At 42.1% G+C, this 24,657-nt stretch overlaps 1 protein-coding gene across 1 annotated transcript in view; it reads right to left on the reverse strand.

Annotated features, from left to right (window-relative positions):
• The window catches only part of LOC137635024 (piwi-like protein Siwi), an 86,875-nt gene that overhangs the window by 40,339 nt on the left and 21,879 nt on the right, over positions 1 to 24,657 (reverse strand). Inside the window, exons 9-12 of the mRNA XM_068367635.1 lie at positions 24,632 to 24,657; positions 23,698 to 23,848; positions 22,400 to 22,541; positions 20,495 to 20,651 (exon numbers count right to left, since the gene is read on the reverse strand). The exon at positions 24,632 to 24,657 is cut by the window's right edge and continues 223 nt beyond it. Coding sequence (XP_068223736.1) covers positions 20,495 to 20,651; positions 22,400 to 22,541; positions 23,698 to 23,848; positions 24,632 to 24,657 — 476 coding nt within the window. The remainder of the gene's footprint in view (positions 1 to 20,494; positions 20,652 to 22,399; positions 22,542 to 23,697; positions 23,849 to 24,631) is intronic.

A 24,657-nucleotide genomic window follows, 5' to 3' on the forward strand; every position in this document is an offset into this window, starting at 1 on the left:
TCACTTAAATGTAGGACTTGACTTGGGGGTCAGGGCTGGCGGGTAACATTTGCGTAAATAGCAAAGGTTTGTATGGTAGGAAAAATACAAATTATCTACGAAATTTGTCATTTGTTCCGTAACCCAATACAAACCATTGCTATTTCCATGGGGTGACTTACCCTTAGGAAGGGCGGAAAGTCCCCAGCCTTCTGGCTTCGGCTTTACCCGGGGACTCCAATTCCGAGTTGTAGAACTCAAGGAACGGGAGTCCCTAACCCTCGCACGCTGACATGTTTGACCATCGTGCGGCCTACAAGGATGTGTGTGAAGGAGAATAACGTGACTCGTCCTAGGAAGTTGACCTGGGGTTCCTTATGTGGAACCCTAGGCTAGGACGTACCCAATACCACCTCGTCAGGGTATGGGGGACGCGACAGTATTAAAGCTAATACTAGGAGCACAAGGAAGCATGGTTTACCTGCAGAGGTTGAGGTCAGCTGTGCAAAGGCCTGGATGCTGCTATTCCCAAGGGAGGGGAGAATGAAGAAAGAAGTAAGGGCCAGACATACTCTTTCATTCACGCAGACTAAAACCGGGTAACAATGCCCTCAACCTTCTGCTACTTGTCCAATAAGGAGCCTGAGGTTAGACCAGCTGTTGTGCAGCCACCACAGGACCGATAGAAAACGTATCGAGGTTCCTGTGGGTCACGTCCTGCAGGTAGTGGGCTGTGAACGTCGTCTGACGTTTCCAGACCCCAGCTTGTAAAACCTGCGTCACAGAGAAGTTCCTCTTGAAGGCCAGGGAAGTAGCAACACCCCTGACATCATGAGCTCTGGGACGACGTGACGGAGGAGAGTCGGGATTCAAGGTGCTGCTTATCACCTTGCGAATCCATGAAGAGATGGAGTTCTTGGTGACCCTCCTCTTTGTCCTCCCTGTGCTCACAAACAAAGCTTGCACATGAGGACGGGCTGCAGCCGTTCTCTTGAGGTAGCGCCTCAGACTCCTGACTGGGCACAGTAACAGATGATCTGGGTCATTTGTTACAGAACGTAGACTCGTTACCTTGAAGGAGTCGAATCTTGGATCTGACACCCCAGGGTTTTGAGTCTTAGCAATGAACTCAGGGACGAACCTGAACGTTACCTCCCCCCATCCCCTTGAATGGGCAACGTCGTAGGAGAGACCATGAAGTTCGCTTACTCGTTTGGCCGAGGCCAACGCGAGTAGGAACGCCGTCTTCCACGTTAGGTGGCGATCAGACGCCTGGCGTAATGGTTCAAAGGGAGCTCTTTTCAGAGCCCTAAGCACTTGAACCACGTTCCAAGGAGGGGGTCTGACTTCCGACTGGGGGCAAGTAAGTTCGTAGTTGCGTATGAGTAGAGAAAGTTCCAACGAAGAGGAAATATCCACTCCTTTCAGCCTGAAGGCTAGGCTTAAGGCTGAGCGATAACCTTTCACGGCCGAGACCGAAAGGCGCATTTCCTCCCGAAGATAAACAAGGAACTCCGCTATTGTTGGAATAGAGGCATCGAGCGGAGAGAGACCCCTTCCACGACACCAACCACAAAAGACTTTCCACTTCGCCTGGTAGACTTTGGCCGAGGACTCTCGCAGGTGCCGAGACATCCTGTCCGCAACCTGCTGAGAAAATCCTCTCTCCGTGAGGAGTCGCTGGATAGTCTCCAGGCGTGAAGCCGAAGCGAAGCTACGGCCTTGTGGAAGATGTTGCAATGTGGTTGTCTGAGTAGCTCGTGACGTGGAGGGAGTTCTCTTGGGGGTTCCGTTAGGAGCCGCAGAAGATCTGGGAACCACTCCGCCTGATGCCATAGCGGAGCTATGAGAGTCATGGAAAGGTTGACCGATAGATTGGTCTTGTTGAGCACCCTTCTCATCAGACAAAAAGGTGGGAAGGCGTAAACGTCCATGTTGTCCCACCTGTGTTGAAAGGCATCCTGCCAGAAAGCCTTGGGGTCCGGGACTGGAGAGCAGTAAAGGGGCAGCCTGAAATTCAAGGCTGTCGCAAACAGATCTACAGTCGGAGAGCCCCACAAAGTCAGGACTTTGTTGGCTATCTGAGGGTCCAAGGACCACTCGGTACTCACTATCTGCGTCGCCCTGCTGAGGCTGTCGGCGAGGACATTCCTCTTGCCAGGAATGAAGCGAGCTGTTAGTGAGATCGAGCGGGTCTCGGACCATCTCAGAATCTCTACTGCAAGATGGGATAGCTGTTGCGAGAAAGTACCTCCCTGCTTGTTGATATAAGCCACTACCGTGGTGTTGTCACTCATCACCACCACGGAGTGGCCCGCCAGGGTTTGTTGGAACTGTTGAAGAGCCAGAAAAACGGCCTTCAATTCTAGCAAGTTGATGTGGAGGCACCTTTCCGATTCTGACCAAAGGCCTGAGGCCCTTTGGCTCAGAATGTGGGCCCCCCACCCTAGATTTGACGCGTCCGTAAACAGAGTCAAATCTGGGGGGAGGACGAGGAGATCTGCTCCCTTCCGTAGGTTCTCGTCGTCCAGCCACCATCGAAGGTCCGTCCGTTCCGAAGGTCCTATGGGAACTAGGAAGTCCGGGGAATCGTTTCCCTGATTCCATCGCGACTTCAGCCGCCACTGAAGGGATCTCATCCTGAGGCGGCCGTTTGGAACAAGACGGACCAAAGATGATAGATGACCTAAGAGACGTAACCACAGTTGGGCCGGAAGCTCTTCTCGTCTGAGGAAAGGTTCTGCTACCTTCCTCAGCCTTGCTATCCTTTCGTCTGATGGAAAGGCTTTGTGGAGAATCGTGTCTAGTTTCATGCCTAGATATACCAGTTTCTTCGTAGGGCGCAGAGAGGACTTCTCGAGATTTACCAAGATCCCTAGATCTTGGCAAACTTCCAGAAGCCTGTCCCGGTGACGCAGAAGGGTCGACTCCGAGTCTGCCAGGATCAGCCAGTCGTCCAGATAACGAAGGAGACGGATGCCGTTCCTGTGAGCCCACGACGAGATCAGAGTGAACACCTTGGTGAACACCTGGGGTGCTGTGGAGAGACCGAAACACAGCACCTTGAACTGGTAGGTCTTGCCGTCTAGGCCGAATCTTAAGTACTTCCTGGAAGACGGATGGATGGGGATCTGGAAGTACGCGTCCTTCAAATCCAGAGTGCACATAAAGTCTTGTGGTCTCACTGCAAGTCTGACCGTGTCCGCTGTCTCCATACTGAACCGAGTCTGTATGACAAACTTGTTCAGTGCTGAGAGGTCGATGACCGGTCTCCAGCCTCCAGACGCCTTCTTTACAAGAAAGAGTCGACTGAAGAAGCCTGGGGAGCTGTCGTCGACCTCTTGGAGAGCATCCTTCTTGAGCATGGTCTCGACTTCTGCCCGGAGGGCCATCCCCTTTGCCGATCCCAAGGCATAGGAGTTCAACGACACTGGATTCGCTGTCAGGGGAGGTAGAGATGTTGTGAACGGGACGCGATACCCTTGGCCGATCACAGAGACCGTCCAAGGGTCGGCCCCGAGTTGCTGCCACCTCTGCACGCAACTTCTTAGGCATCCCCCCACAGGTGGACACGCGGGGGGATTGCCACTCCTAGTGTTTGCGACCTTTGCCGCTTCCTCTAGGAGTTCTACCTCCCTTAGAGGACTTGCCGCGTCTCTTGTCTTTCGGCTGAAAGGACCGCGGCTTAGACACGCTTGCCTTAGCTGCCGGAGCCTGCTTAGGTGTTCTGCGAGGCTGCTGTTGACGTTGTTGTGGAGGGGCTGGAGGTTTATAGGGCCGAGATGTCAGGGCCCTTTGGAGGAGAGAGTCCTGGTTCGACCTCCTCCACCTCTCAGCCGACTGCTCCATGTCACGAGGCTCCAGTAACTCCCCTCCAAAAATAGAGGAGTGTCTGAGCCTGTTGACGTCTGCGGTGGGGACCTTCGGATGGAACCTCTCGGACACTGAATCGCGTCTTTTGAGGATCAAGTTAGCCCATAGGTTAGTGACCTGGTGAGCTAGAAACTCAATAGAGCGAGTGCCCGAGAGGAGGAAGGTCTCCAAGGCCTTCCTATTGCTCTCCTTGGACAGATCCTCAGATCGCAATAGGATGCCCAAAGACCCAAGCCAGAGATCAAGCCACGAAGTTGCCTGCATGGCACTCTTAGCGACTTTCTCCAGGTTTTGGGTCTCTGACGCCGCAAACGTCACCTGTCGGGTCGAGAGCTTCTCGAAAGAAGTTCCCTTAGCTAGTTCCTCCACAGAATGATGGAGTGGAAGAGACATGCAAGACTCCCCGTCGATCTCGAAATACCTCCTCTGTTGGACTAGAGGAGGAGGGAGGAGTCTAAACCCGGCAGAAGAACGTCCTGAGGAGGCCAGACCGGAGAGCTGAGCTTTGACTTTGTCCCTGGCGCCTTTCACCCCTTTAGACCAGGGCAAAGCTGCACTAGTCTTGGGGGGCTTCTGGACACCAAAGACCTCGTCAAGCACGGTGTCTTTCCCCTCACGAGGGGCTATCTCCGGGTCCTTGATTTTGTTGAGCTCCCTCATCAAACCAAGGACCTGCCAGAACGCGTGTTCTGACTCGCTGTGTTCTCCTTTTGGTGGACTGGCAGCTAAGTCTCCCATCCCCAAGAGGTCTTCTTGGGGAGAAACGTGGACGTCCTCCCTAGGAATTGCTGGTTCTTGACGAATCTTCGACGAAGATTTCGGAACAGTCTTGGTGTCCTTCGATTCCCTCCTGGAAGGAAAATAGGACTCCAACACCGACACCCGAGGAGGAACCTCTTCCCGTGCGACCTCTCCCCTATCCGGAGAAAATTCCCCCCTTGGTGCCAAGGAAGAATTCTCCGAGTCAGAGGAGTCCCCCGAGGACGAGATAAACTCATCTACAGGAGGGGGTGGAGCTGCAGAGGTTGGAGAAGGTGAAGGGGTCCGCCTGACGGGGTTCCTGGAGACCAGCTTTTCCTGGGGAGGAGTTACCACGAAGCCCACTCCTTTCCTTTTCTTCAACGGTGGAGAACCCATCCCAGGGTCCCGCCTCTGATCAGTGCTGGAAGGCTTGATAGCCTGGACCACAGCCTTGATCATGTGGCGGAACCAAGGTAGACGGGTAACTGACGCTGTGTCAGCAATCCCCGCTGGAGAAAAGGGGATCTCACGACCCTTAGGAGTGGTCACCACGAGGCCTTCCTGAAAAGAAAAAGACTGCCTAGACCTCTCTGCTGATTTTCCTTGTTCTGCCGTTATCCTCCTCTTGTGCGGAGGTGAATCCTGGGAACGCCTCCCAGGAGGAGCATCCTGCCGAGGATCCTTGCGGTCCGAATGACCCACCGTAGGTGAGCGACCTGTAGGCGAGCGACCTGTAGGCGAGCGACCTGTAGGCGAGCGTTCACGCGAAGGGGATTGATTGATTGATTGATTTAAAGTTTTCAGGCATCCTGACATCTGAGGTCATTGACGCCGGTAACATTTAATTTATGTATACAAAAATAAAAGATAAAATAAAATAAAAAATAAAAGAGTATTCAATTAAAATCATAAAAGTTGAATGTAATAAAAGTTAAATATTTTTCAGAAGACCTGCTTCTGAAATAAATCTAAAAATGCCACTTGCATGGTAGGACACATCATTTCCAAGAATCTTGGCAAGGATGAACCTGCCACCCTCACCTCGAGCCTCAAACAAATATCTATTCCGCAAGTTGTTATAATTGGGGCATTCGGTCAGCAAATGCCTTACTGTTAGAGGTACTAAGCAGTCATCACAATACGGTTGGTGTTGGCCCTTCAGCAGAAACTCGTGTGTCAACCGAGTGTGACCAATACGGAGACGACAAAGAGACGTCTCCCATTTTCGGGGCATCATATTATACCTCCAAGGAGATATGTCATTTGTTATCTCTCGCATTTTATTGCCATCTTGACTATCCCATTGCTGTTGCCATTTATTGCAAACCAAGTTCTTTATGACAGGTAAGAAATCATTACAGGCAATGGGATACCTTCTTGGCAGCAACTCGGATGCAGCCTCCTTAGCCAGTGAATCTGCCTTCTCATTCCCAGACACACCTACATGTGCTGGAACCCAACAAAATTGAACTGTTATACCTCTCCGTCCAATAATGAGAAGCCATTCTAAAATCTTTAAAACTAGAGGGTTATTAGAATTAAAAACTTCCATAGCTTGAAGGACACTCCTTGCATCACTAAAAATTGTAAAATTACCCTCCTTCTCCAATGCTATTTTCTCAATAGCGGTTAATATGCCATACAGTTCGGCAGTAAATATGGAAGCGGTCAGAGGAAGTGCACCTCTACAATTAAAACCATTACTATGTACTCCAAATCCAACGCCAGCATCAGATTTGGAGCCATCAGTATAGATAAAAGTTGATCCTCTATGTTCTTTAACATGTTCATTAAAAAGAGACCTGGCTTCTAGGTCTGACATATTCTTCTTATCTCCAATAAAATATTTACAAAATGATATCTCTGGTAACTTCCATGGAGGCGTTGATGATACCTTGAATGGAAGTACCTTATTTCTAATTATATCCAGACTATTTAATAATCGTTTCACCCGAAAGCCATAGGGTTGAGGAGATTTTGGGTGCAACTCAAAGTATGATGCGTGTCTTACAAGGCTTGCAGTCTGAAAGGCTAGAGAGTTAGGGAGTCTTTGCAATCTAAACCAATACCGAAGAATGGAAGACATTCGGTAAAGGTCTAGAGGTAACTCTCCAGCATCAACAAGGAGACTTGGGATAGGCGAGGTTTTAAAAGCTCCAGTAGACAATCTAATACCTGCATGATGTATCGAGTCTAATATTTTTAACCGGCTTGAGGTGGCTGAAGAATATACCTCACAACCATAACTAATTTTGGAAAAAATCAAGGCCTTGTATAATTTTAAAATAGTACTGCGGTCTGCCCCCCATGATGTATGGGATAATACTTTTAAGATATTCAGAGCTTCAACACATTTAGCTTTTAATGCTTTTAAGTGAGAAACCCATGTCAGCCTACAATCAAATATCAAACCTAAAAATTTAGCTTCTCTTGCACATGGTATCCGTTGACTTTTAATGTATATATCCGGGTCTGGATGTACTCCCCGGATACGACAAAAATGGACAATGGTAGTTTTACTTGTCGAGAACTTAAATCCATTCATGTCAGCCCACTGGATAATTTTATCAATAGAGAGTTGGATTTTTCTCTCAACCATTGCCATTTTAGTGCCAGCAAATGATATTGAGAGATCATCCACAAATAATGTTGAGAGAACATCCTGGGGAATGGCTGAGGATATCCCATTAATTGCTAGTGCAAAAAGGGTTACACTCAGCACACTACCCTGAGGAACTCCTTCTTCCTGGCACTTACTTTCTGATAGAGTTTCCCCCACTCTCACTTGAAAAACTCTACGTGAAAGAAATGCCTGAATAAATAGTGGCAGCTCTCCTCTCAATCCCAATTCATGAATGGTTTTAAGAATACCATATCTCCATGTGGTATCATATGCCTTTTCAAGGTCAAAAAATACTGTAACATGGTGCTGTTTGGAAGCAAAGGCTTCACAAATAGAAGACTCTAGTCGTATCAACACATCAGTCGTTGAGTGCATTTTTCGGAATCCACATTGAATCGGTGATAAAATACCTTTCTTTTCAAGGTACCACACCAGCCTTGCATGGACCATCTTCTCCATGATTTTACATAAACAAGATGTCAATGCAATTGGACGATAGTTTGCTGCTAAAAACTTGTCTTTACCGGGTTTTAAAAAGGCTAAAATAATGGCTAGTTCCCAAACACTTGGGTAACTATGATCATGCCATATTCTATTAATAATACTTAAAATAAATAGCTTTGTATTAAAATGTACATGTTTAATCATTGCATATGGAATTCCATCGGGTCCAGGGGCTGTATCATTGCAATGAGCAAGTGCGGAATCAAATTCTCTTTCAGTGAAAGGAGAATTATACGACTCTTCCCTTCTTGTTGCAAAATTTAAAATTTTCTTTTCTTCAGTGCTCCTATACTGGTGACCAGGGGCTCCTTCACACTTGCTGGATACATTTGAAAAATGATTAGCCAGGGCATTGCTAACATCATTTGCTTCGGTTACATACTGGCCATTCACCTTCAACACTGGTGGTGGGTTAGGGGTGAATTTGCCAGCTATCTTTTTTACTTTCCTCCACACAGCAGATGGTGGTGTCCTACTGTTAATGGAGGAAACAAAAGACATCCATGACTGGCGCCTTGCTTCTTTCATGGCACGACGGAACTGTGCTCTACATTTCTTGTACATAATTAAATTCTCATCAGTTCTGCGTCTACGCAATCGTGTTAGAGATCTTCTTGTGGCTCTGTGGAGGGCAGTTAGTTCTGAAGACCACCACGGGACTGGTCGTCGTTTGAATAACCCTGTTGTTTTGGGAATTGAATTGACTCCAGCTGTATGGAGAGTTCCATTCAGTAAGTCTATGGCATCATCGATATTTTCAACTTGTCCTGCATCCCCCTCAATTTCGCTTAGTTCACGAAATTTATCCCAGTCCGCCTTGTCAAGATTCCATCGTGGCGATCCCTGTAAAGGTGGACCATTGTTGGTGTTTATAATGATTGGTGCGTGATCACTAGTATGCCAATCATCTAATGTTCTCCAATCAAAGTCGAGAAGGCAATTAGAGCTTACGATTGATAGGTCAATACATGACAAGGTACCTGTCTGGACATGAAAGTGTGTGGGCTCTCCTGTATTAAGGAGTCCCACATCTTCATTTTCCACAATTGATGTTATGATATTTCCCCTCGTGTTTGCTAAAACATCACCCCACAAAGGGTGTCTACCATTCAAATCTCCAAGTAAAAGGAAAGGTTGAGGGAGTTGTTGAATAACCTCCACTAAGTTGTCATACAAAATGTTATCATTTGGAGGCAAGTACAGAGAACAAATTGTATATTTTCGCCCTATGTCGATCTGTACAACCACTGCCTGCAGAGGTGTACGAATAGACAGAGAAACTTGGGGAACATCTCGACGAACGTATATGAGACTTCCGCCATGGCTCCCCACTTGGTGATCATATGGTGTCCTATAACTAATGTATTCGCGAGGGCAAGGGGTATTATGATCAAGTTTGCTCTCCTGTAGACAAATAATTATGGGGGAATGCTCATGAACAAGGAGCTTAAGTTCTTCATATTTGGCCCTTAAACCCTGACAATTCCATTGCAAAATGGAGGAAAAAACTATGGTTTATAATTTGGTAGACCCCTTGGATGGAGTCTTCCCATTAGCAGTGTTTGATCTAACACTATTTTTTGGTGGTTTTATTAAAGAGGGTCTTGATAGATTGGGTTTAGAATTTATGATTTTCTTTTTGTCTTTTTGATCTGATTGTTGAGGAGGTTGGTGGACCTCCACTTGAATTTCCGATTTATTTAAATTGACTTCCAGATCAGAAATATCAACTGACAAATCATCATACTTATTTGACGTCGTAATTTTGATATTTCTTATGGAGGGGGGCGAGAGAGATGGAGGTCTCTCTCTTTTCCGATTAGTAGGTTTTGAGCTACCAGGTTTTTGCACCTTCCCCAATACAGGTGCACCTGGTAACTTGGTGTCAGGTGGCATCTCCATCAAATCAGGCAAGGACATGGCCTGGGAGAGGTTAGTACTATTGCTGGTAATGGGGGACGAAGGCTGTACAGAAATGGGCAATGACCCATTTTTAATACGCTGTGGCAAAGCCTCAGAAGGCGATATGATTACCTTGTCATGCAGTACTTTATTATCAGAGGTTGTATTTCTTTTCTTAGGATTACTGGCAGTGCTAGGTGGGGTTGCTGTCTCCTGTGGTAAATTTACCTTTGATTTTAAGGCCTTTGCATAGCTGGTTGATTTATTCAACAATCTTTTTGCATGTCCCACACTTATGTGTTCTAAACTTGATTTGTTTAGGGCAGCTTCCTCCAACTTATACAGTTCGCATCTCCTATCAGTTGATTTATGATTCAAATTGCAATTTGAACACCTGGCCTCAAGTGTACATTCTCCATGATAAGTTTTGGAGCAAATACCACACAATTTTCCATTTTTACAAACTTTGGATGGGTGTCCAAATTTAAAACAATTAAAACATTGCAGGGGCTTTTGTTTGAAAGGCCGAACTTTAATCCTTTCATTTTCAATAAAAATATGGAAAGGTACATCAGCATCCTGGAAAGTGAGTATAATCATTGAAGTTCCAGGAATCTTATGCACTTTCCATACATTTAATGGACACATAGAAAGTATCTCCTCCTCTGTAAATTCGTATAGGTCCTTATTAAAGACCACTCCCCTTCCATAACTAAAATTAAGATGAGGTTTCATTTCCAATGTAATTTCATCACTGCCTGTCTGTAAGTTAGACAGTATTGCAGACTGAGTCGAAGATTTGGCATGGATGAGATAACTGTTCTTCCCAAAACGAGATATATCTCCAGGTGCTATGGTTCCTACTTTTTTTTGGATAAACTTACATATCTTAAAATAATTCCCTATTATCCCTTTAGGTTCAGCTAAGAGCCACATTGGTGGTTTGGGTTTTCTCTGTGAAGGCATGGGTACATTTCTATCTTTTTCAAACCAATCAGCAGGTTTGTACACATCCAATTCCTTTGGGACCTTATCACAAAGAGCTCCCATGATGTTCAATTCGTTAATTTTGATACTACTAATATTACTTATGGCATTAAACGCCTCATCGTGACTTTCAAAAGATATCCAAGAGTCCCATTTTTCATCTCCAAGTCTCATCCTTATTTCCTTTATCAATCCATAGCACTCAAATGCTCTATATATATCATCATAATTTGTCTCTAATGGGATTTGGGAAACATGAAGGAATCGTAGTTTCCCTGTGTTACCCAAATTGCTAGATTTTTTAACATCAGTAGAGTGGTCCTTTTTAGTTCGAAGGTCGTCAACAGAGTTTTCCTTAATTACAGTAGCAGAAGTCGTCAACAGTGCCGGGGGGGAGTCAGCAAATCCAGGGGATGGGGAGTCAGTATTTGAAGGGTCCATATTTAAGGATGGGATTTTCAGGTTTTTTGTTGTTTTGTTGGGGTACCTGCTTGAGAATTATAAGAAAGTATCATACGTTGGAAAGGAAATTTGCATTCTCCACTATCGGCACAATGAGAGTATATTTCCCCGATGGTCCACTCCATACCCTACCCGAAGGATAGCATCAAAACAGATATAGAGGCACAGGTGTAAGCTAAACCCGCCTGTTAGGACTGAGACCAAAGTAATATGGAATCATCCTCCCCATATCTGTAATGATGGGCTTCCGGCCAAAAGCCAAGAGTCCCACCTCAAGGATTGGATCCCCCTGGATTCCGATGACCCAACCCTTGAGAGTAGTTCCGCCAAAAAGGTCCAAACTATCTTTGGGATGGCTGAGATCATCCAATACTCTCATATATAGCTTTGAATGCGAATACCTCCCAACCGTGATCCCTTCTCCCATTCATCTAAGCAGGCAGTAATAACGAATGTGGAAATATCCACGCCATTTAAATAAAATAGAAAAAAAAAATAGATAAATAAATAAATGAACAAATACAATAAATAAATATATATATATATATGCATACATCTACATATATATATAACTAAGAAAAATAATAATCATAGAGATAGGACAGCAAGATGAAAGAAAGTTGATAAAATTAAGAGAAGGTCGAAGTAATATTAAGCAGAAGAAAAAGATGAAAGAGAGAAATTTAGATTCGAACTGGGGGAGCAATTTCCAGAAGTTCGAGAGCCCTCTTGCCCGTCACCAAGATTCAGCACGGGAATGAAATGCCGTGCTGAAGCTCAATGACTTCATCAAGGCATTCTCTCATTAAGAGGGACGCGAAGGGGAAAGGTGGTCATAGGGCCGCGAGTGATGGCGCGCATGCGCAGGTGCATGCATGTAGGAGCGCGCAGGTGAATGGCGCGCAGGAGAATGGCGCGCAGGAGGGTATGCACGAGATCGATCAGGAGAGCGTGCATATGAATGCGCAGGAGAAAACTCCACAGAAGGAGCTGGCGAGCGGCCGCGCGACCTCTTGGGGGAGCGCTGGTGATGGTGGGAGGGAGAAAGATGTCTCCTAGAAGACTTAGTCTCCCTCAACTGGTGGCGCGCAGATCTGTCGGCGATCGGGGCGCATGTAGGAGAGGCCCCTTCTTTACCGCCCGCAGGACCCACAGCGTGTTGGCGTGAAGGGCGAGCTGAAGGAGATCGTGGGCGTGAGTGCGCCAAACTTAAGAGGCGCTCAGAAATCGAAGGGCGCACAGGGGCAACTGGAAGCGCAAGAATCGACGTGCGAGACAAGGGCGAACCCTTGCGAACGTCTGAGTCCGAAGATCTAGAGGGCGCTGGCGAGCGTGGGCGCACAGGGCGTGCAACAGGCACAGGCACTAGTGAGTGCTTGCGCGCGCGCACAGGCGAGTGATGGTGAGCAGCGCGCCCATCAGGAAGTTGTTGCTTCTCAGGGTGAGGGTGCCCTAAGGAGAGCTGGCGAGCAGTGGAGCTCTGGCGAGAAGGAGATCGCTGGCGCGTTGGAAGTCGTTGCCCCTTCTCTGGATGTCCAGGAGAGAGCTGGCGCGCGAGAGAGCGCTGGTGCGCAGGAGATCGCTGGAGCGTTGGGGAGCGCTGGTTCTTCACAGGCTGAAGAGCGCGCCCAGAAAGACGCTGGCGAGAAGGAGATCGCTGGCGCGTTGGTGAGCATTGACCATCCTCAAGATGAAGAGCTCGCCCAGGGGCGTGCTGGCGAGCAGGAGAGCGCCGGCGCACAGGAGATCGCTGGCGCGTTGGAGAGCGCTGGCGCACAGGAGATCGCTGGCGCGTTGGAGAGCGCTGGCGCACAGGAGATCGCTGGCGCGTTGGAGAGCGCTGGCGCACAGGAGATCGCTGGCGCGTTGGAGAGCGCTGGCGCACAGGAGATCGCTGGCGCGTTGGAGAGCGCTGGCGCACAGGAGATCGCTGGCGCGTTGGAGAGCGCTGGCGCACAGGAGATCGCTGGCGCGTTGGAGAGCGCTGGCGAACAGGAGATCGCTGGCGCGTTGGAGCGCTGGCGAACAGGAGATCGCTGGCGAACAGGTGATGGTTGAAGAGACGAAGATCTGCGCTCAACTGCACGCAAGAGCGCAGGTGCGCGCACAATGGCCAGGGACTTAACCCCAGAGTCCTTTTCCCCCGAAGGAGACGGTGCCTGTAGGATTACAGGTGACGGCAGCACTGAAGACTTGGCAGGAGAAGGGGATCGTGAACGATCCGCAGAGAGGTCAAGAGATGTTGCAGGTATGACCTTCTCCTGACGAGGAAGTTCCTCCGCAGGTGGAGGAGAAGGAGACCCAAAGAGGCGCCTCTTCACCCCTTGATAGGGAGAAGGGAGCCCCCTCTCTCGCAGAGGCCTACGGGCCTTACGACGAATGCGACCCCTGGGTAAGGAGTCAGGGTCATCGGTCCTTCGAAGAGGGGTCTCTGAAAGCGCGCTACCCCGAGGGGGAGACGAGCTCGCAGGAGAGACCGGAGGCCCCACCCTTCCCTCCGAAGGCTGTGCGGAAGGGAGAGATGGGACTTCAGCAACATCCGAGGCAGCAGGATCAAGGGTTAGACTTGCCACGTCAGAAGGGGCAGACAACACAGTATCGACAATGTCCGAAGGAAAAACCTCCGGCATTACCGGTGACTGTTTGACTGCAGCCCCCAGCTGCAACAAGTCAAACAGGCCTTCCTTGGAGGGAGTGCCCTTAAGCCCCAAGGAAGTCCAAAGCTGAAACAAACCATGATTAGAAACAGTGCAGTCGAATTCATCAAAATATAATAAATCCTCCCCCGGGGGAGGAGAGGGAACAACCTCGCTAAGGGAGGCCACGCCCTCTCCACCACCACGAGGTTGGCAAAAACCACTAGGACCTGCAATCTCACTCGGCGGTTTCACAGGTGAAGCCGGACGAGGGAGACCTTCGGAGGAGGTTCGGGCGGCGCAAGGAGAAACCCTAGAGACCTCCTTCTTCAAAGTCACCTTCGAAGGAGATCGGTCTCTCTTGGGCTTCTTCTTGCGTCTACGGCCGAACTTCTCCCACTGGGAGGCAGGCCACTCCCTGCACTCACTGCACACATTCTCCCTGTCACACCGTTGACCTCGGCAAAGGGGGCAAAGGGCGTGAGGGTCCGTCTCCAAAGAGGACATAAACGTCCCACATGAACGCTTAGGAACTCCAGGGCAAGTACGCATCGTAGAGTCGAGGCCAACTTCACACACACTAGATAAAGAGAAAGCAGAATTTAAAGGCTGTCAAGCGAGGGTGAGAGCAGAGACGTCTGATCATCACCCGAGCCAAAAGTGAATTGAGCTATTCACAGTGTGTGAGGGGGGAAGGGGTAGCTAGCTACCCCTTCCCTACCCCCTGCTAATTAGCAAGGGGGTAGTTAACCCTCGTTTAATTTTAATGGCTCGTCATTCAGCTCCGCCAAATGTTACCCATGGAAATAGCAATGGTTTGTATTGGGTTACGGAACAAATAGACATTTACCTTTGACCTTGCTCTCCCAAAATTTAATAATTTCAATTTTTTTACATAACTTAATCACAGCAAGTTTCCTTACTCTATTAAAATTGTGGCCAGAAAGCTATTCACAAAAACACACACACAAACAGGGAGTAATACATAACCACCTTCCAACTTCGTTGGCAGAGGTAACAAAGCAATTCCAAGACAGCTATCGCAAAACAGCTGAAGCATAAAAGCTAACACAAAAGCGCTCGGATCAGTCACTTGCATTCTATATTAGACAAAACATGATTAATCTCAAGGTCTTAAGTTGCCAATGATTGATATCATGGTCCATACCAGGCTCCTAGAATTCTAATTCTCGGTAAATCATTACATAACCTGTACACATTATTATTATTATTATTATTATTATTATTATTATTATTATTATTATTATTACCAGCCAAGCTACAACCCTAGTTAGAAAAGCCAGATGCTATAGGCAAAAAGTCTCACAGGATCTAACCTAAGGTTTAAATAAGCTATGGTTGTTCCTTGATTATCACCAAGTCATTCAATCACAAATTGATTGACTTCGAAGGCAAAATCCTCTCAATAAGTTTCAATGAGAAATTTGTTCCTTTACGTGGTTAGAAAGTTTTGTTTTCAGTAGCCAAGAGAAAATGAACGAGTTATTACTACAATTGCTTCATACTCCTATACAGGAATAGTTTGGATTTATAAAGTTGGGATGAATATCCCGGCGATGAGGCCAGTTAGGCCATTCGGCACACGAGAGAGAGAGAGAGAGAGAGAGAGAGAGAGAGAGAGAGAGAGAGAGAGAGAGAGAGAGAGACTCAAATGGTGTTAAGAGTAATTCATTTTATCAAAAGATTACTACTACACACGCCTGGTCTCTCTCTCTCTCTCTCTCTCTCTCTCTCTCTCTCTCTCTCTCTCTCTCTCTCTCTCTCGACCTTAAATGTACCTCGCAAATTTCTTAAAAATCTCAAATTCAACTTCGTATAATCAACATCGGCGACCTAAAAAAAAAACTGAGATGTCAGCTATTAGACTTAATTTACAAAATTCTAGTTTCCCCAAACATGAGTTTAGCAAGAACCACAACCCATTTTATTAACTAAATATCAAAGGCAAATAGATTAAATATAAACTTTTATTTAACCGTACCCATTATTCGAGCAGTTGGATAATACCTTCGAAAACCAATAATAAAAGTTTATAATAGCAATTCCTCTCCGTTAATTATGGTATATCTGGTTATCAACCTGGTTAATGATTTGTCTTAACCAGGTTAATAACTAGAGATACCATAATTAGTGGAGAGGAATTACCGTTATAGAATTTAATTATTGATGATTTTTGAAGGCATTATCCAACTGCTTGAATATTGCCTACGGTTAAATAAATGTTTACAATTTATTAGACTGATATTTAGAATTGATAAAATTGATGTTTTCAAAATATTTGGAATAGAATTGAACGGCAAAATTCTACAGGCCGAAGATTTCTTAGGAAAATTTATAAATTTTGGAGTCAGTGAAAATTTATAAATTTTGGAGGCAGTGAAAATTTTACGGCTCTATACCTATTGAAATTAAAACTATAATTTTCTGTCTTTATTTCGTAATTCATACTTGGAGCTTTAGCTATTTTCAACCAGTGTACCCGACCCGTCAAAATTGACACCTAAATATTAGACAGATATGAACACACGATTCACACCCCCAACCCTTTCTTAACTACAACCCACTGGTTCGGCAATTTTTGATGTGTGTAGCTTCCGAGTGTACTTGTTTGACAATTAAGCAAGTTTTGTGAACCAGTTAACGTCGTTTACTATCATATTTATATATCTCCCCTATATATATTACAGACCAAGTGATACATACTGGAGATGTATAGATGTATAATTGTAAAAGACGTTCACTTTCACAAAACTTAATTAGTTTAAGATAAAAGATAAAAAAAGAAAAAAAGAAAAAAAAGATAAAAACACCAAGTTACCCAAATCACGAACTCAAAGCAATATATCTGTTAATTTTAAAACCTTAAAAATTGATGCAACATCTCTAATTTAACGATGACCACTACGTTTTTTTTTTTTATTAAACAACTATGTTTTGTTTGACAAACTCCATCGGCCCCTGACCATGATCTCATCCACATATGGCACTCTAGTATGCACTTCGGACTCCTCAAGAGAGTAGTTCACCAAACTTTCAACTGGGCTCCACAAGGCACTATAAGAGTTGGAAGATTCAGGCTTACATGGCTGAGGATTATGAAGCGTGAAGTGGGAGATGACGAATGGAAAAGTATTGATTTAAAAGCTCAAGGTAAAGAAGACTCTAACCGAGACCCTTTGCGTCAATAGGCGTAGGAGGAGATGGTGATGCCAATAAAACACCCAATATGCTGTGTAGATACGTAAAATACCTAAGAATGTATACGATAAACTGACCTTTGTTGGTCATGTAGTGCGGAGAGATCCCGTGGGATAGGACCAGGAGAGCAGCATTAAAAGTAAGTAAGTTCCTCCGTTATATAATCACCAGCATAATTTCCACATGTTACTGCCAATTCTGAATATCTTCTCACCTTACATACGAGTAAAAGATACATTGAATAAACTTACTGGTCACACAAAAAGATATTGGCTATGCGTGAAATGATACAGTCGGGAGTAACGAGAATGTATTTAAAAGTATCAATTGTTATGCACTTTAATACCACTTATCACATCACGCAATGAATTACCCTTATAAAAAAAAAATTCTACTAATCACAGCCGATCAACACTAGCATGTCGTATTTGTTCCTAGCAAAACTGGACAAGCCCGTTTAAATTGGCCAAATAAAACCAATTGGTCTATACTGTACTAATAGATAATACATGATACGCAAATGTAGATTGTGAAAACGAAAATTGCCGTAGGGACAAGGACAAAACCCACATACTGAAAATTGGTAAATATTCCGAATAAAATACAAAATTCCGATTCTTTCAACATCCTATATCCTACTGAAAAGCTTTTATAATATTTCTCAATAAAAAACATGACATTACAGTATTTTCTGTAATAACCAACCTAATCGCAACTAAAGCTTATTATTAAATTAAGGTATAACTGATATATTAAGGGTAACGAAATACCTGAACATATGAGAGAGGGGCGTGGCTAACACTTACCCTGAAGACTAAAGAAATTGTTAACGGAGACGTCTGGAGTATTTGCACACTTTCCAGACCAGGGTTAAAAGAATACCTTTTAACCCTGTTCCAGACCATTTCTATAAAAATAGTAGTGTAGATTATAAAGCACATCTAACGTGTTAGTATTCACACTATACATTTTATGGTCCTATTTTATAAGATTCACGAAGCCTACTCTAACGAGAAATTAGGCAAAGTATGTACATGTTTATACTAAACAGATACGCCATTTTGGATTGCACTATCTTGAACAAAAACATATTTAAAATTGTCCCCTATGTCCGGATAACTCCTTGGTACTTGCCTTAAAAAGTGCCATGTTGAGCCCTTTCCCTTAATTGCCAACCACTTATTAGAGTTATTGACAGAACAATTTTGTTTCACGATCATACGCTAAGTAATAGTAACAATTGTCTTCGGCAGCTCGGAATATTCACAAAAAATAAAACATCGCCCCAATATAAAGAAATAATAAAATAAATCTTTTTTGTTGCAATTTAATGTAACTTACAAATTGCAACGCAAAAAAAAGACTATAATCGCAGAGATACAAAATTAACCGCTTGGTCTGCGAACACAAATTCTATCTTAACAGGAGATCACACCGTTTTTTGCCTAACATATAGTTCTTCCGCCCTCGTGTGCTATACAGGCAATGCGAGATATTAATGGTATAGACCGGTCTATCCTAACCCACACATCAACATTAAGAAGCGTACTTATCTTATTGCTGGAGCTTTTTCAAGAAGTGTTCCTTGAAGTCAAGGCGTGTTTCGCGGACACTGCATGCAAACTGTCAATATTTCAAAAACAACACGCACAGTAAACACGTATTCCGCGTAGTGTACGGAGCAGCTGCTTATACTAGAATGAATTAGCTTTACTGAACGATTGCTGGAAGTCACCTATTGTCTAAAGACTCTACTGCCCTTCAAACCGCTTGTTATCGCAAAACTTAATACTTAATTGTTTATATATTTAAACAATTATTTTAGAAAATTATTATACTATTTTGGGTAAATAATAGTAAATTCTTTTTTTCATTTATGTCAGTTTGTAACCGAATTATTTACTTTACTAATTACGGGTCCCGCGATCTTGAGTTTGTTCAATGTTTTTTTTTTTTTTCTTTTTCTTTTTTTTAGCTGGAACGAAACAATAATTCGATCACAGGTACGAGTCTAATGCCAATAGGGAATTATTTATTGCTAAACCCATGCTATAATTATCTAAATCCTAACATTTTACCACTAGCTCATCTTGACCACCGTCCGTCTCCAGCTCTAGAACCAAAGTGAGATTTCCGAAGCCAATTAGTGCTTTGGCTAATCAGAGACCTTCAATTTGCCAGATTTTTCTTTTGCCGTCTCGTATTGGCTTAAGCTTCATTATCTGCCAATATGATTTGGAAGCGCTTATTCTATTGGCTGGTGGGATTAGACCCAATTTTCAGAACTTGATTTTAACTTTATAATTTATTTTATTAGTCTACAATTGATAAAATTTGATAATAAAAAAATGAAAGTTTATAAATCAATTACTAAAAATAAACACATACATGAATAATGAATGTGGACAAGAACAAAATATGAAAAAACGCAACCGTATCGAACAAGGTTACGCATATATAAATGTGCACAAACGCATAAGCGTATTATAAGCTGTGCATTTCTTGGATGACAAGGTAAAAGAGGCAGCTCGTAGCATCATGCTTTTCGAACTAGGGTTATAGTTTAACTAATAATAATAATAATAATAATAATAATAATAATAATATATTTGAGACTTAAAATTAAAATCTCTATTTGCAAACGCGTTTCAGATGGGTCGGCCCACATAATATTGAAAGGTGAGCCCGAAATTCTCGGAGACATTAATGATGTTGATGATATATATATATATATATATATATATATATATATATATATATATATATATATATATATATATATATATACATATTGAATTGACTCTGCCTAAGAAATAACTCAAGAGAACTGAGCTGATTCCCTTGCTTCCGCACTTACCTTTGTCTATTGCGCATGATAAACGATTCAGAAATTTTCATCAAAAGGCTATTTATGATATTATCCCAACACGTGACTTTCATGCATTCAGCCACAAATACTTTATGATTTCAAATTAACTTCGGGTCGAGAATAAAGACATAAAGAGAATTTAACAAATAAAATGCTATGTATGAGTCATTGTAATAAGAAAATAAACTTTAACCATTTGTCCATCGAAGGGGATACTTCACATTGATCCTACTCTTTATATTTGTAATTAAAATGGGTTTGACACTAATGTTTATGACTTTCGTAAATTTACGTTCAAATGTTGAATCTTCAATAGTTTTTTTTTTTTTTTTTTTTTTTTACTCGAGCAAAAGGCCTATAGTAGGAAAACTTGTAAAAAGCAAAATAACTTAGGGAAAATACAAAAAATAAAGAAAAATTACAATATAGAGATTTTCCACCAATATGCCGAGTTTAACAGTCAAACTTTTTTCTTGAAAACCAAGTTTAACAGTCAAACATTCTTAAAAAAGGGGGCAAGACCCCTGCGACACCACCCACCCTCGACCCACTAGTGCGTCAACAATCCTTTTTGCTTTGTACGCTGAACATTTTACAGTCAATATCGTACTTACTTTTCATTGTTTACATTAACTATGCGTTACTCTGAAAACTCGTTATCTCACAAAAGAAATGAAATAATCTTTACATATAACATACCTGTGAAGGAGTAGCCATATGAACTGAAATATGTTTTTTGATGGCTGCATAGCGATCGAGTTTACTGTTGGGAAGCATGCATACAACCAGCTGAACTGCTGTGTGCTTTGAAACTGCTCTTACATACTCCTGAGTAAAATCCTGGTGCAGACATTCTCTGTGGAATAAGAAAGAGTTGAAGCGTCAAGTTTAGATGTAACAGGAGGATAATGTTGGGTTTTCTTAACGAAGCTGTGAGAGTATATTTAAGTGTGGGAAATAAATTCCGGGAAGACCTCCCTGTAACAGGTTTCTAGATCCTAACCTGGAGGATTGAAACGAAAACACTCCCTCACCAACAGCTTAGAAAATTATAATGATACGGCTCGTGATCCGTCACACATTAAGGGTGGGGCCAGGGTTAATAGAGTACTCTATCAGTCCTGGGTGGGGCGATGTTCGATATTTTGTGTGTATGTGTATGTGTTAATGTCAATATACATATTCAAGTAAAATTTACATCCTAACAATCATGAGTAATACAAGGAGGGGTGACATTTAAAGTTTGAAACGTTACGAGCTCACTTATATGATATATCTTTCAGGAAAAGTAACAAGTATAGACGAAACAAAGATAGAGGAAAGGCTGCACACACAAAATATGACTCTTCGTCAAATTATAGATTGGTTACCATCAAAGGTTACCATAGAGTATACATTTCGTCGTCAGTCTGGCACTGAAATTAACTATTAACTGCGAAATATTGTACCAAAAATAATGAGACAATATTATGGTTAAAGAAAATGCTAAATATCTGTTTAATTAACCATCCACATATGTTAGAACTACTGTACTTTGATATTCATGATATGAAAAAGAAAAAGAAATGCAGCTCTTGTTATTGACTACATTATTGAATTGTGGCTAACCAGAGATATGACTAAATTTTCAGACTTTAAAGGAAAAATTAGGGGGTAAGATAATAGCACAGACGTCCAATTCTTGAAAGCGTTATGAAAGAGTATTCTAAATTTTGTAAAAGTCTTATAAATTTAACTAATTATTTATTGTTAACACGTAATGTGCATGCTGTGATATCTAATAGCTCTTCGTTTATTTCATGAGTGCACATAATTTAGTTTAAATATGTTAGATTATAAGGTATTTTGTAATAAATGATGAAAAAATAGAAGTGCAATTAAAAGGATAAAAATCAGGGTAAAATGTTCTCATCCTGAACTGTATAAAAAAGTTTTAAGCTTCTCGAAGATTTGTGTATCAGGAAAAAGGTTACATTTGTTTAATATTACCGGGTATTGAATATTCCTCTTATATTTGATCTTCAGCAGCTAACTCGTACCTCCAGAAAATACTTAGCATATATCATAGAAAATTGGGTATGATGAATCAAGTAATGGAAATTGACTTGCAAATCATTGATTAAAAGTAACACATGTTCAAGAGTAAAAAAAAAATGATTTTAATCACTGAGAAATACAAGTTTCAGTCAGATCGTAGTAGCAAAGTACACCAACAACATATAAATGGAATTTGGAGATTTTACATGATTCTAGAGCAAAAGTTTTGAAAATCACTCGCAATAGTTTGTAATTCCTTAGTAATATTTGATATTTAAAAGATGTAAAGAGATACCTCTATGTAAAGTTGTACTGGTTTTTCATTAAAAATTTAATATAGCTAAGTGAACGTAGTATTCATTGGATGTTAGATGTGATTTAAAATTAAAAGAAATTTTCTGCCGTTCTCTTATATTGATAGTTTATAAAGATTTTACAGAGAAATATTTCTTTCATAATTCACATCAATTTTCCTCCATATTGAATACATTGGAAAGGAGAGAGAGAGAGAGAGAGAGAGAGAGAGAGAGAGAGAGAGAGAGAGAGAGAGAGAGAGAGAGTACTTACATTATTGGTTGGGTGAAAACCATGCCTAATGCTCGACTGACTCTTTTAAGCCCCATCAAGAGATCTTCGGCTTCCTGCTTCTGTCTTTGCGGAAATACCAAGACCCAGTTGGTGATTTTCTGTGGTACATTCAAAGGCAAATCTGTGTGGAAAACAAAAAAATATGATATGCGTTAGATAACCTGATTAAAGGCACACATTGTTTAGCTATCGGTACAATTAGTTCTCTTAATTAAGTTTTCCTTACAAAGTGTTGTTGTTACATTTTATATGGTACCTTATAGTAAGGCAACTTTCTATGTGGAGTCCTAAAGTTTATCATTATAGTGACTGGGAATATATAAAAATAAAAATAAAATATTAGGGTTGAGGATATTTTTCTGTGGTTAAGAACATTAGAGCAATACTTCTTTGAGGAGAAAAAATAAAGATGAGATGGGTAATCTATATTATCAAAGTGTAGCCTACATGACAATATAATGATGCGAAGTGTGGAATCTAAAGAACGATTTTTCGTTTAGACCTATTAATAATATTTTTCTTTTTAGAAATTCAAGAGGAAGGAGAACATTAGGCTTCATCTGTATGAAATGTGAATGAAGTGTCGTTTCTTTGAGGTAGATTTAGGAACTTGGCTAATGGATTTCTTCATCCTTAAATTTAAACGAAGAAAGGAGAATGAAGGGGTTTTTGTAGTTACGTACTAATTCTTAATGTAATTGTGATTGTTTGACAACTGTTAGTTACACGAGAGCCTTTATTATTCTCTTGTCTTTGGTAACAAGTAACTTTTTTTTCTCTCCTTCCAGAACAAAGTCGTAGAAGGATGGGTCAGAGAAACTCCAATATATCCAAACAAACAGTTATGTAATGTTTTAACAAAGCCTTTAGTGATAGTAATAATTTTGAATCGTGGGGAAAGTGATTGACTTGCATAGGAAAGATAAGGGAAGGTCAGAGGGAAAATGAGGGTAGGTCAGTGAGAATTTTCAAGGCCTTTGCAATAATATTAGCCTTTTACTAGTAGACCATGAAATTTGTACGACGCTTTGATTAGGATTCTATTAATGAAAGAACTTTTGTTTACTCCATATCTTTAAACATAACAAAAGCTGTACATATTAGGAAAGGTTACCACCATGATTATAATACGAAATAAGTTTCTACCAAAAATGATAACTGGTGTAATTGAGGCCACTGATTAGTTAATTAGAAATACCAAGTAGAATGCAAATTCATAAGACTTCACAAGATTAACGGTAAAACACTTGAACTCTATTTTGAAGTGTATCAAATACCTTTTACATCCTTAGTCCAATCAGGGTCAATCGCTTTAAAGGCAATGTTATGTGTCCCTTGTATGACCACTTCCGGGGGCAAAACTCTTCCCTTCACCTGACACAACACTTGGGAGAAGCTTAGACCCCATTGTTGAAGTTCTGCTTTCACCTGATAGATAATTGTTAATTAGATAAATAATAATAGTTAGTAGGATGCAAATTTACATCTAGGACTGATATTGCCAAAATATTTACATCTTGTTTAAACTTTAAGCGTATAAAGTTGTATTCGTAGTGAACTGAAATGAAGGAAATATTTGAATTGTAATTTTAGTGCGGTATTTTGTAACAGGTAAGGTTGCAATTAAGAAAATTACAAAATGCATGAAATGGTGTTTTAACATGAGATTGTATGATGTAAATTTAATTCAAACGGTTTTAAAAATTTGTCTTGGTTTATTAATTTGTTTAAATGTGAAAACTTAAAAGTCTGCAATTTGTATTTATTCTTATCATAATGAAGAATCAAACGACTACACTGATTAATCATGTTATCGTAAAAATTGGAGATAGGTAACATCGCTAACGGAGAGCAGTAATTGCGTTTCTCCATGAATTGATTAAGATTACATAAGGGATGTTCCTGTTTTAATGAGGTATGATTACAGTGCTTCTAAAGATTTGATTACAGTGCTTCTAAAGATTTCAAATAGAGGTCCTTAACACAGTAACCTATAATTTTTATGTAACTTCAACAAAACTTGGTTCTTTTTAACTCATGTAAAGCTACCTACTAACATATTGTTAACTAGACTGAACGCTTAAATAGAACTGGAATTTAAGTCTTTAAAACACATTTGCTTATCGTGTTATCATACTGTTCAACCGAGCACTTCATTGATTTCTTTAATTCCCGTAAGGCTCAACATCAACCTGAGGCAAATCAGATTACCTGTCCGTTTTCAAAGAGTCTGTGAT

This window comes from Palaemon carinicauda, chromosome 45 (assembly GCF_036898095.1).
Source record: "Palaemon carinicauda isolate YSFRI2023 chromosome 45, ASM3689809v2, whole genome shotgun sequence".
Classification (NCBI taxonomy): Eukaryota; Metazoa; Arthropoda; class Malacostraca; order Decapoda; family Palaemonidae; genus Palaemon; species Palaemon carinicauda.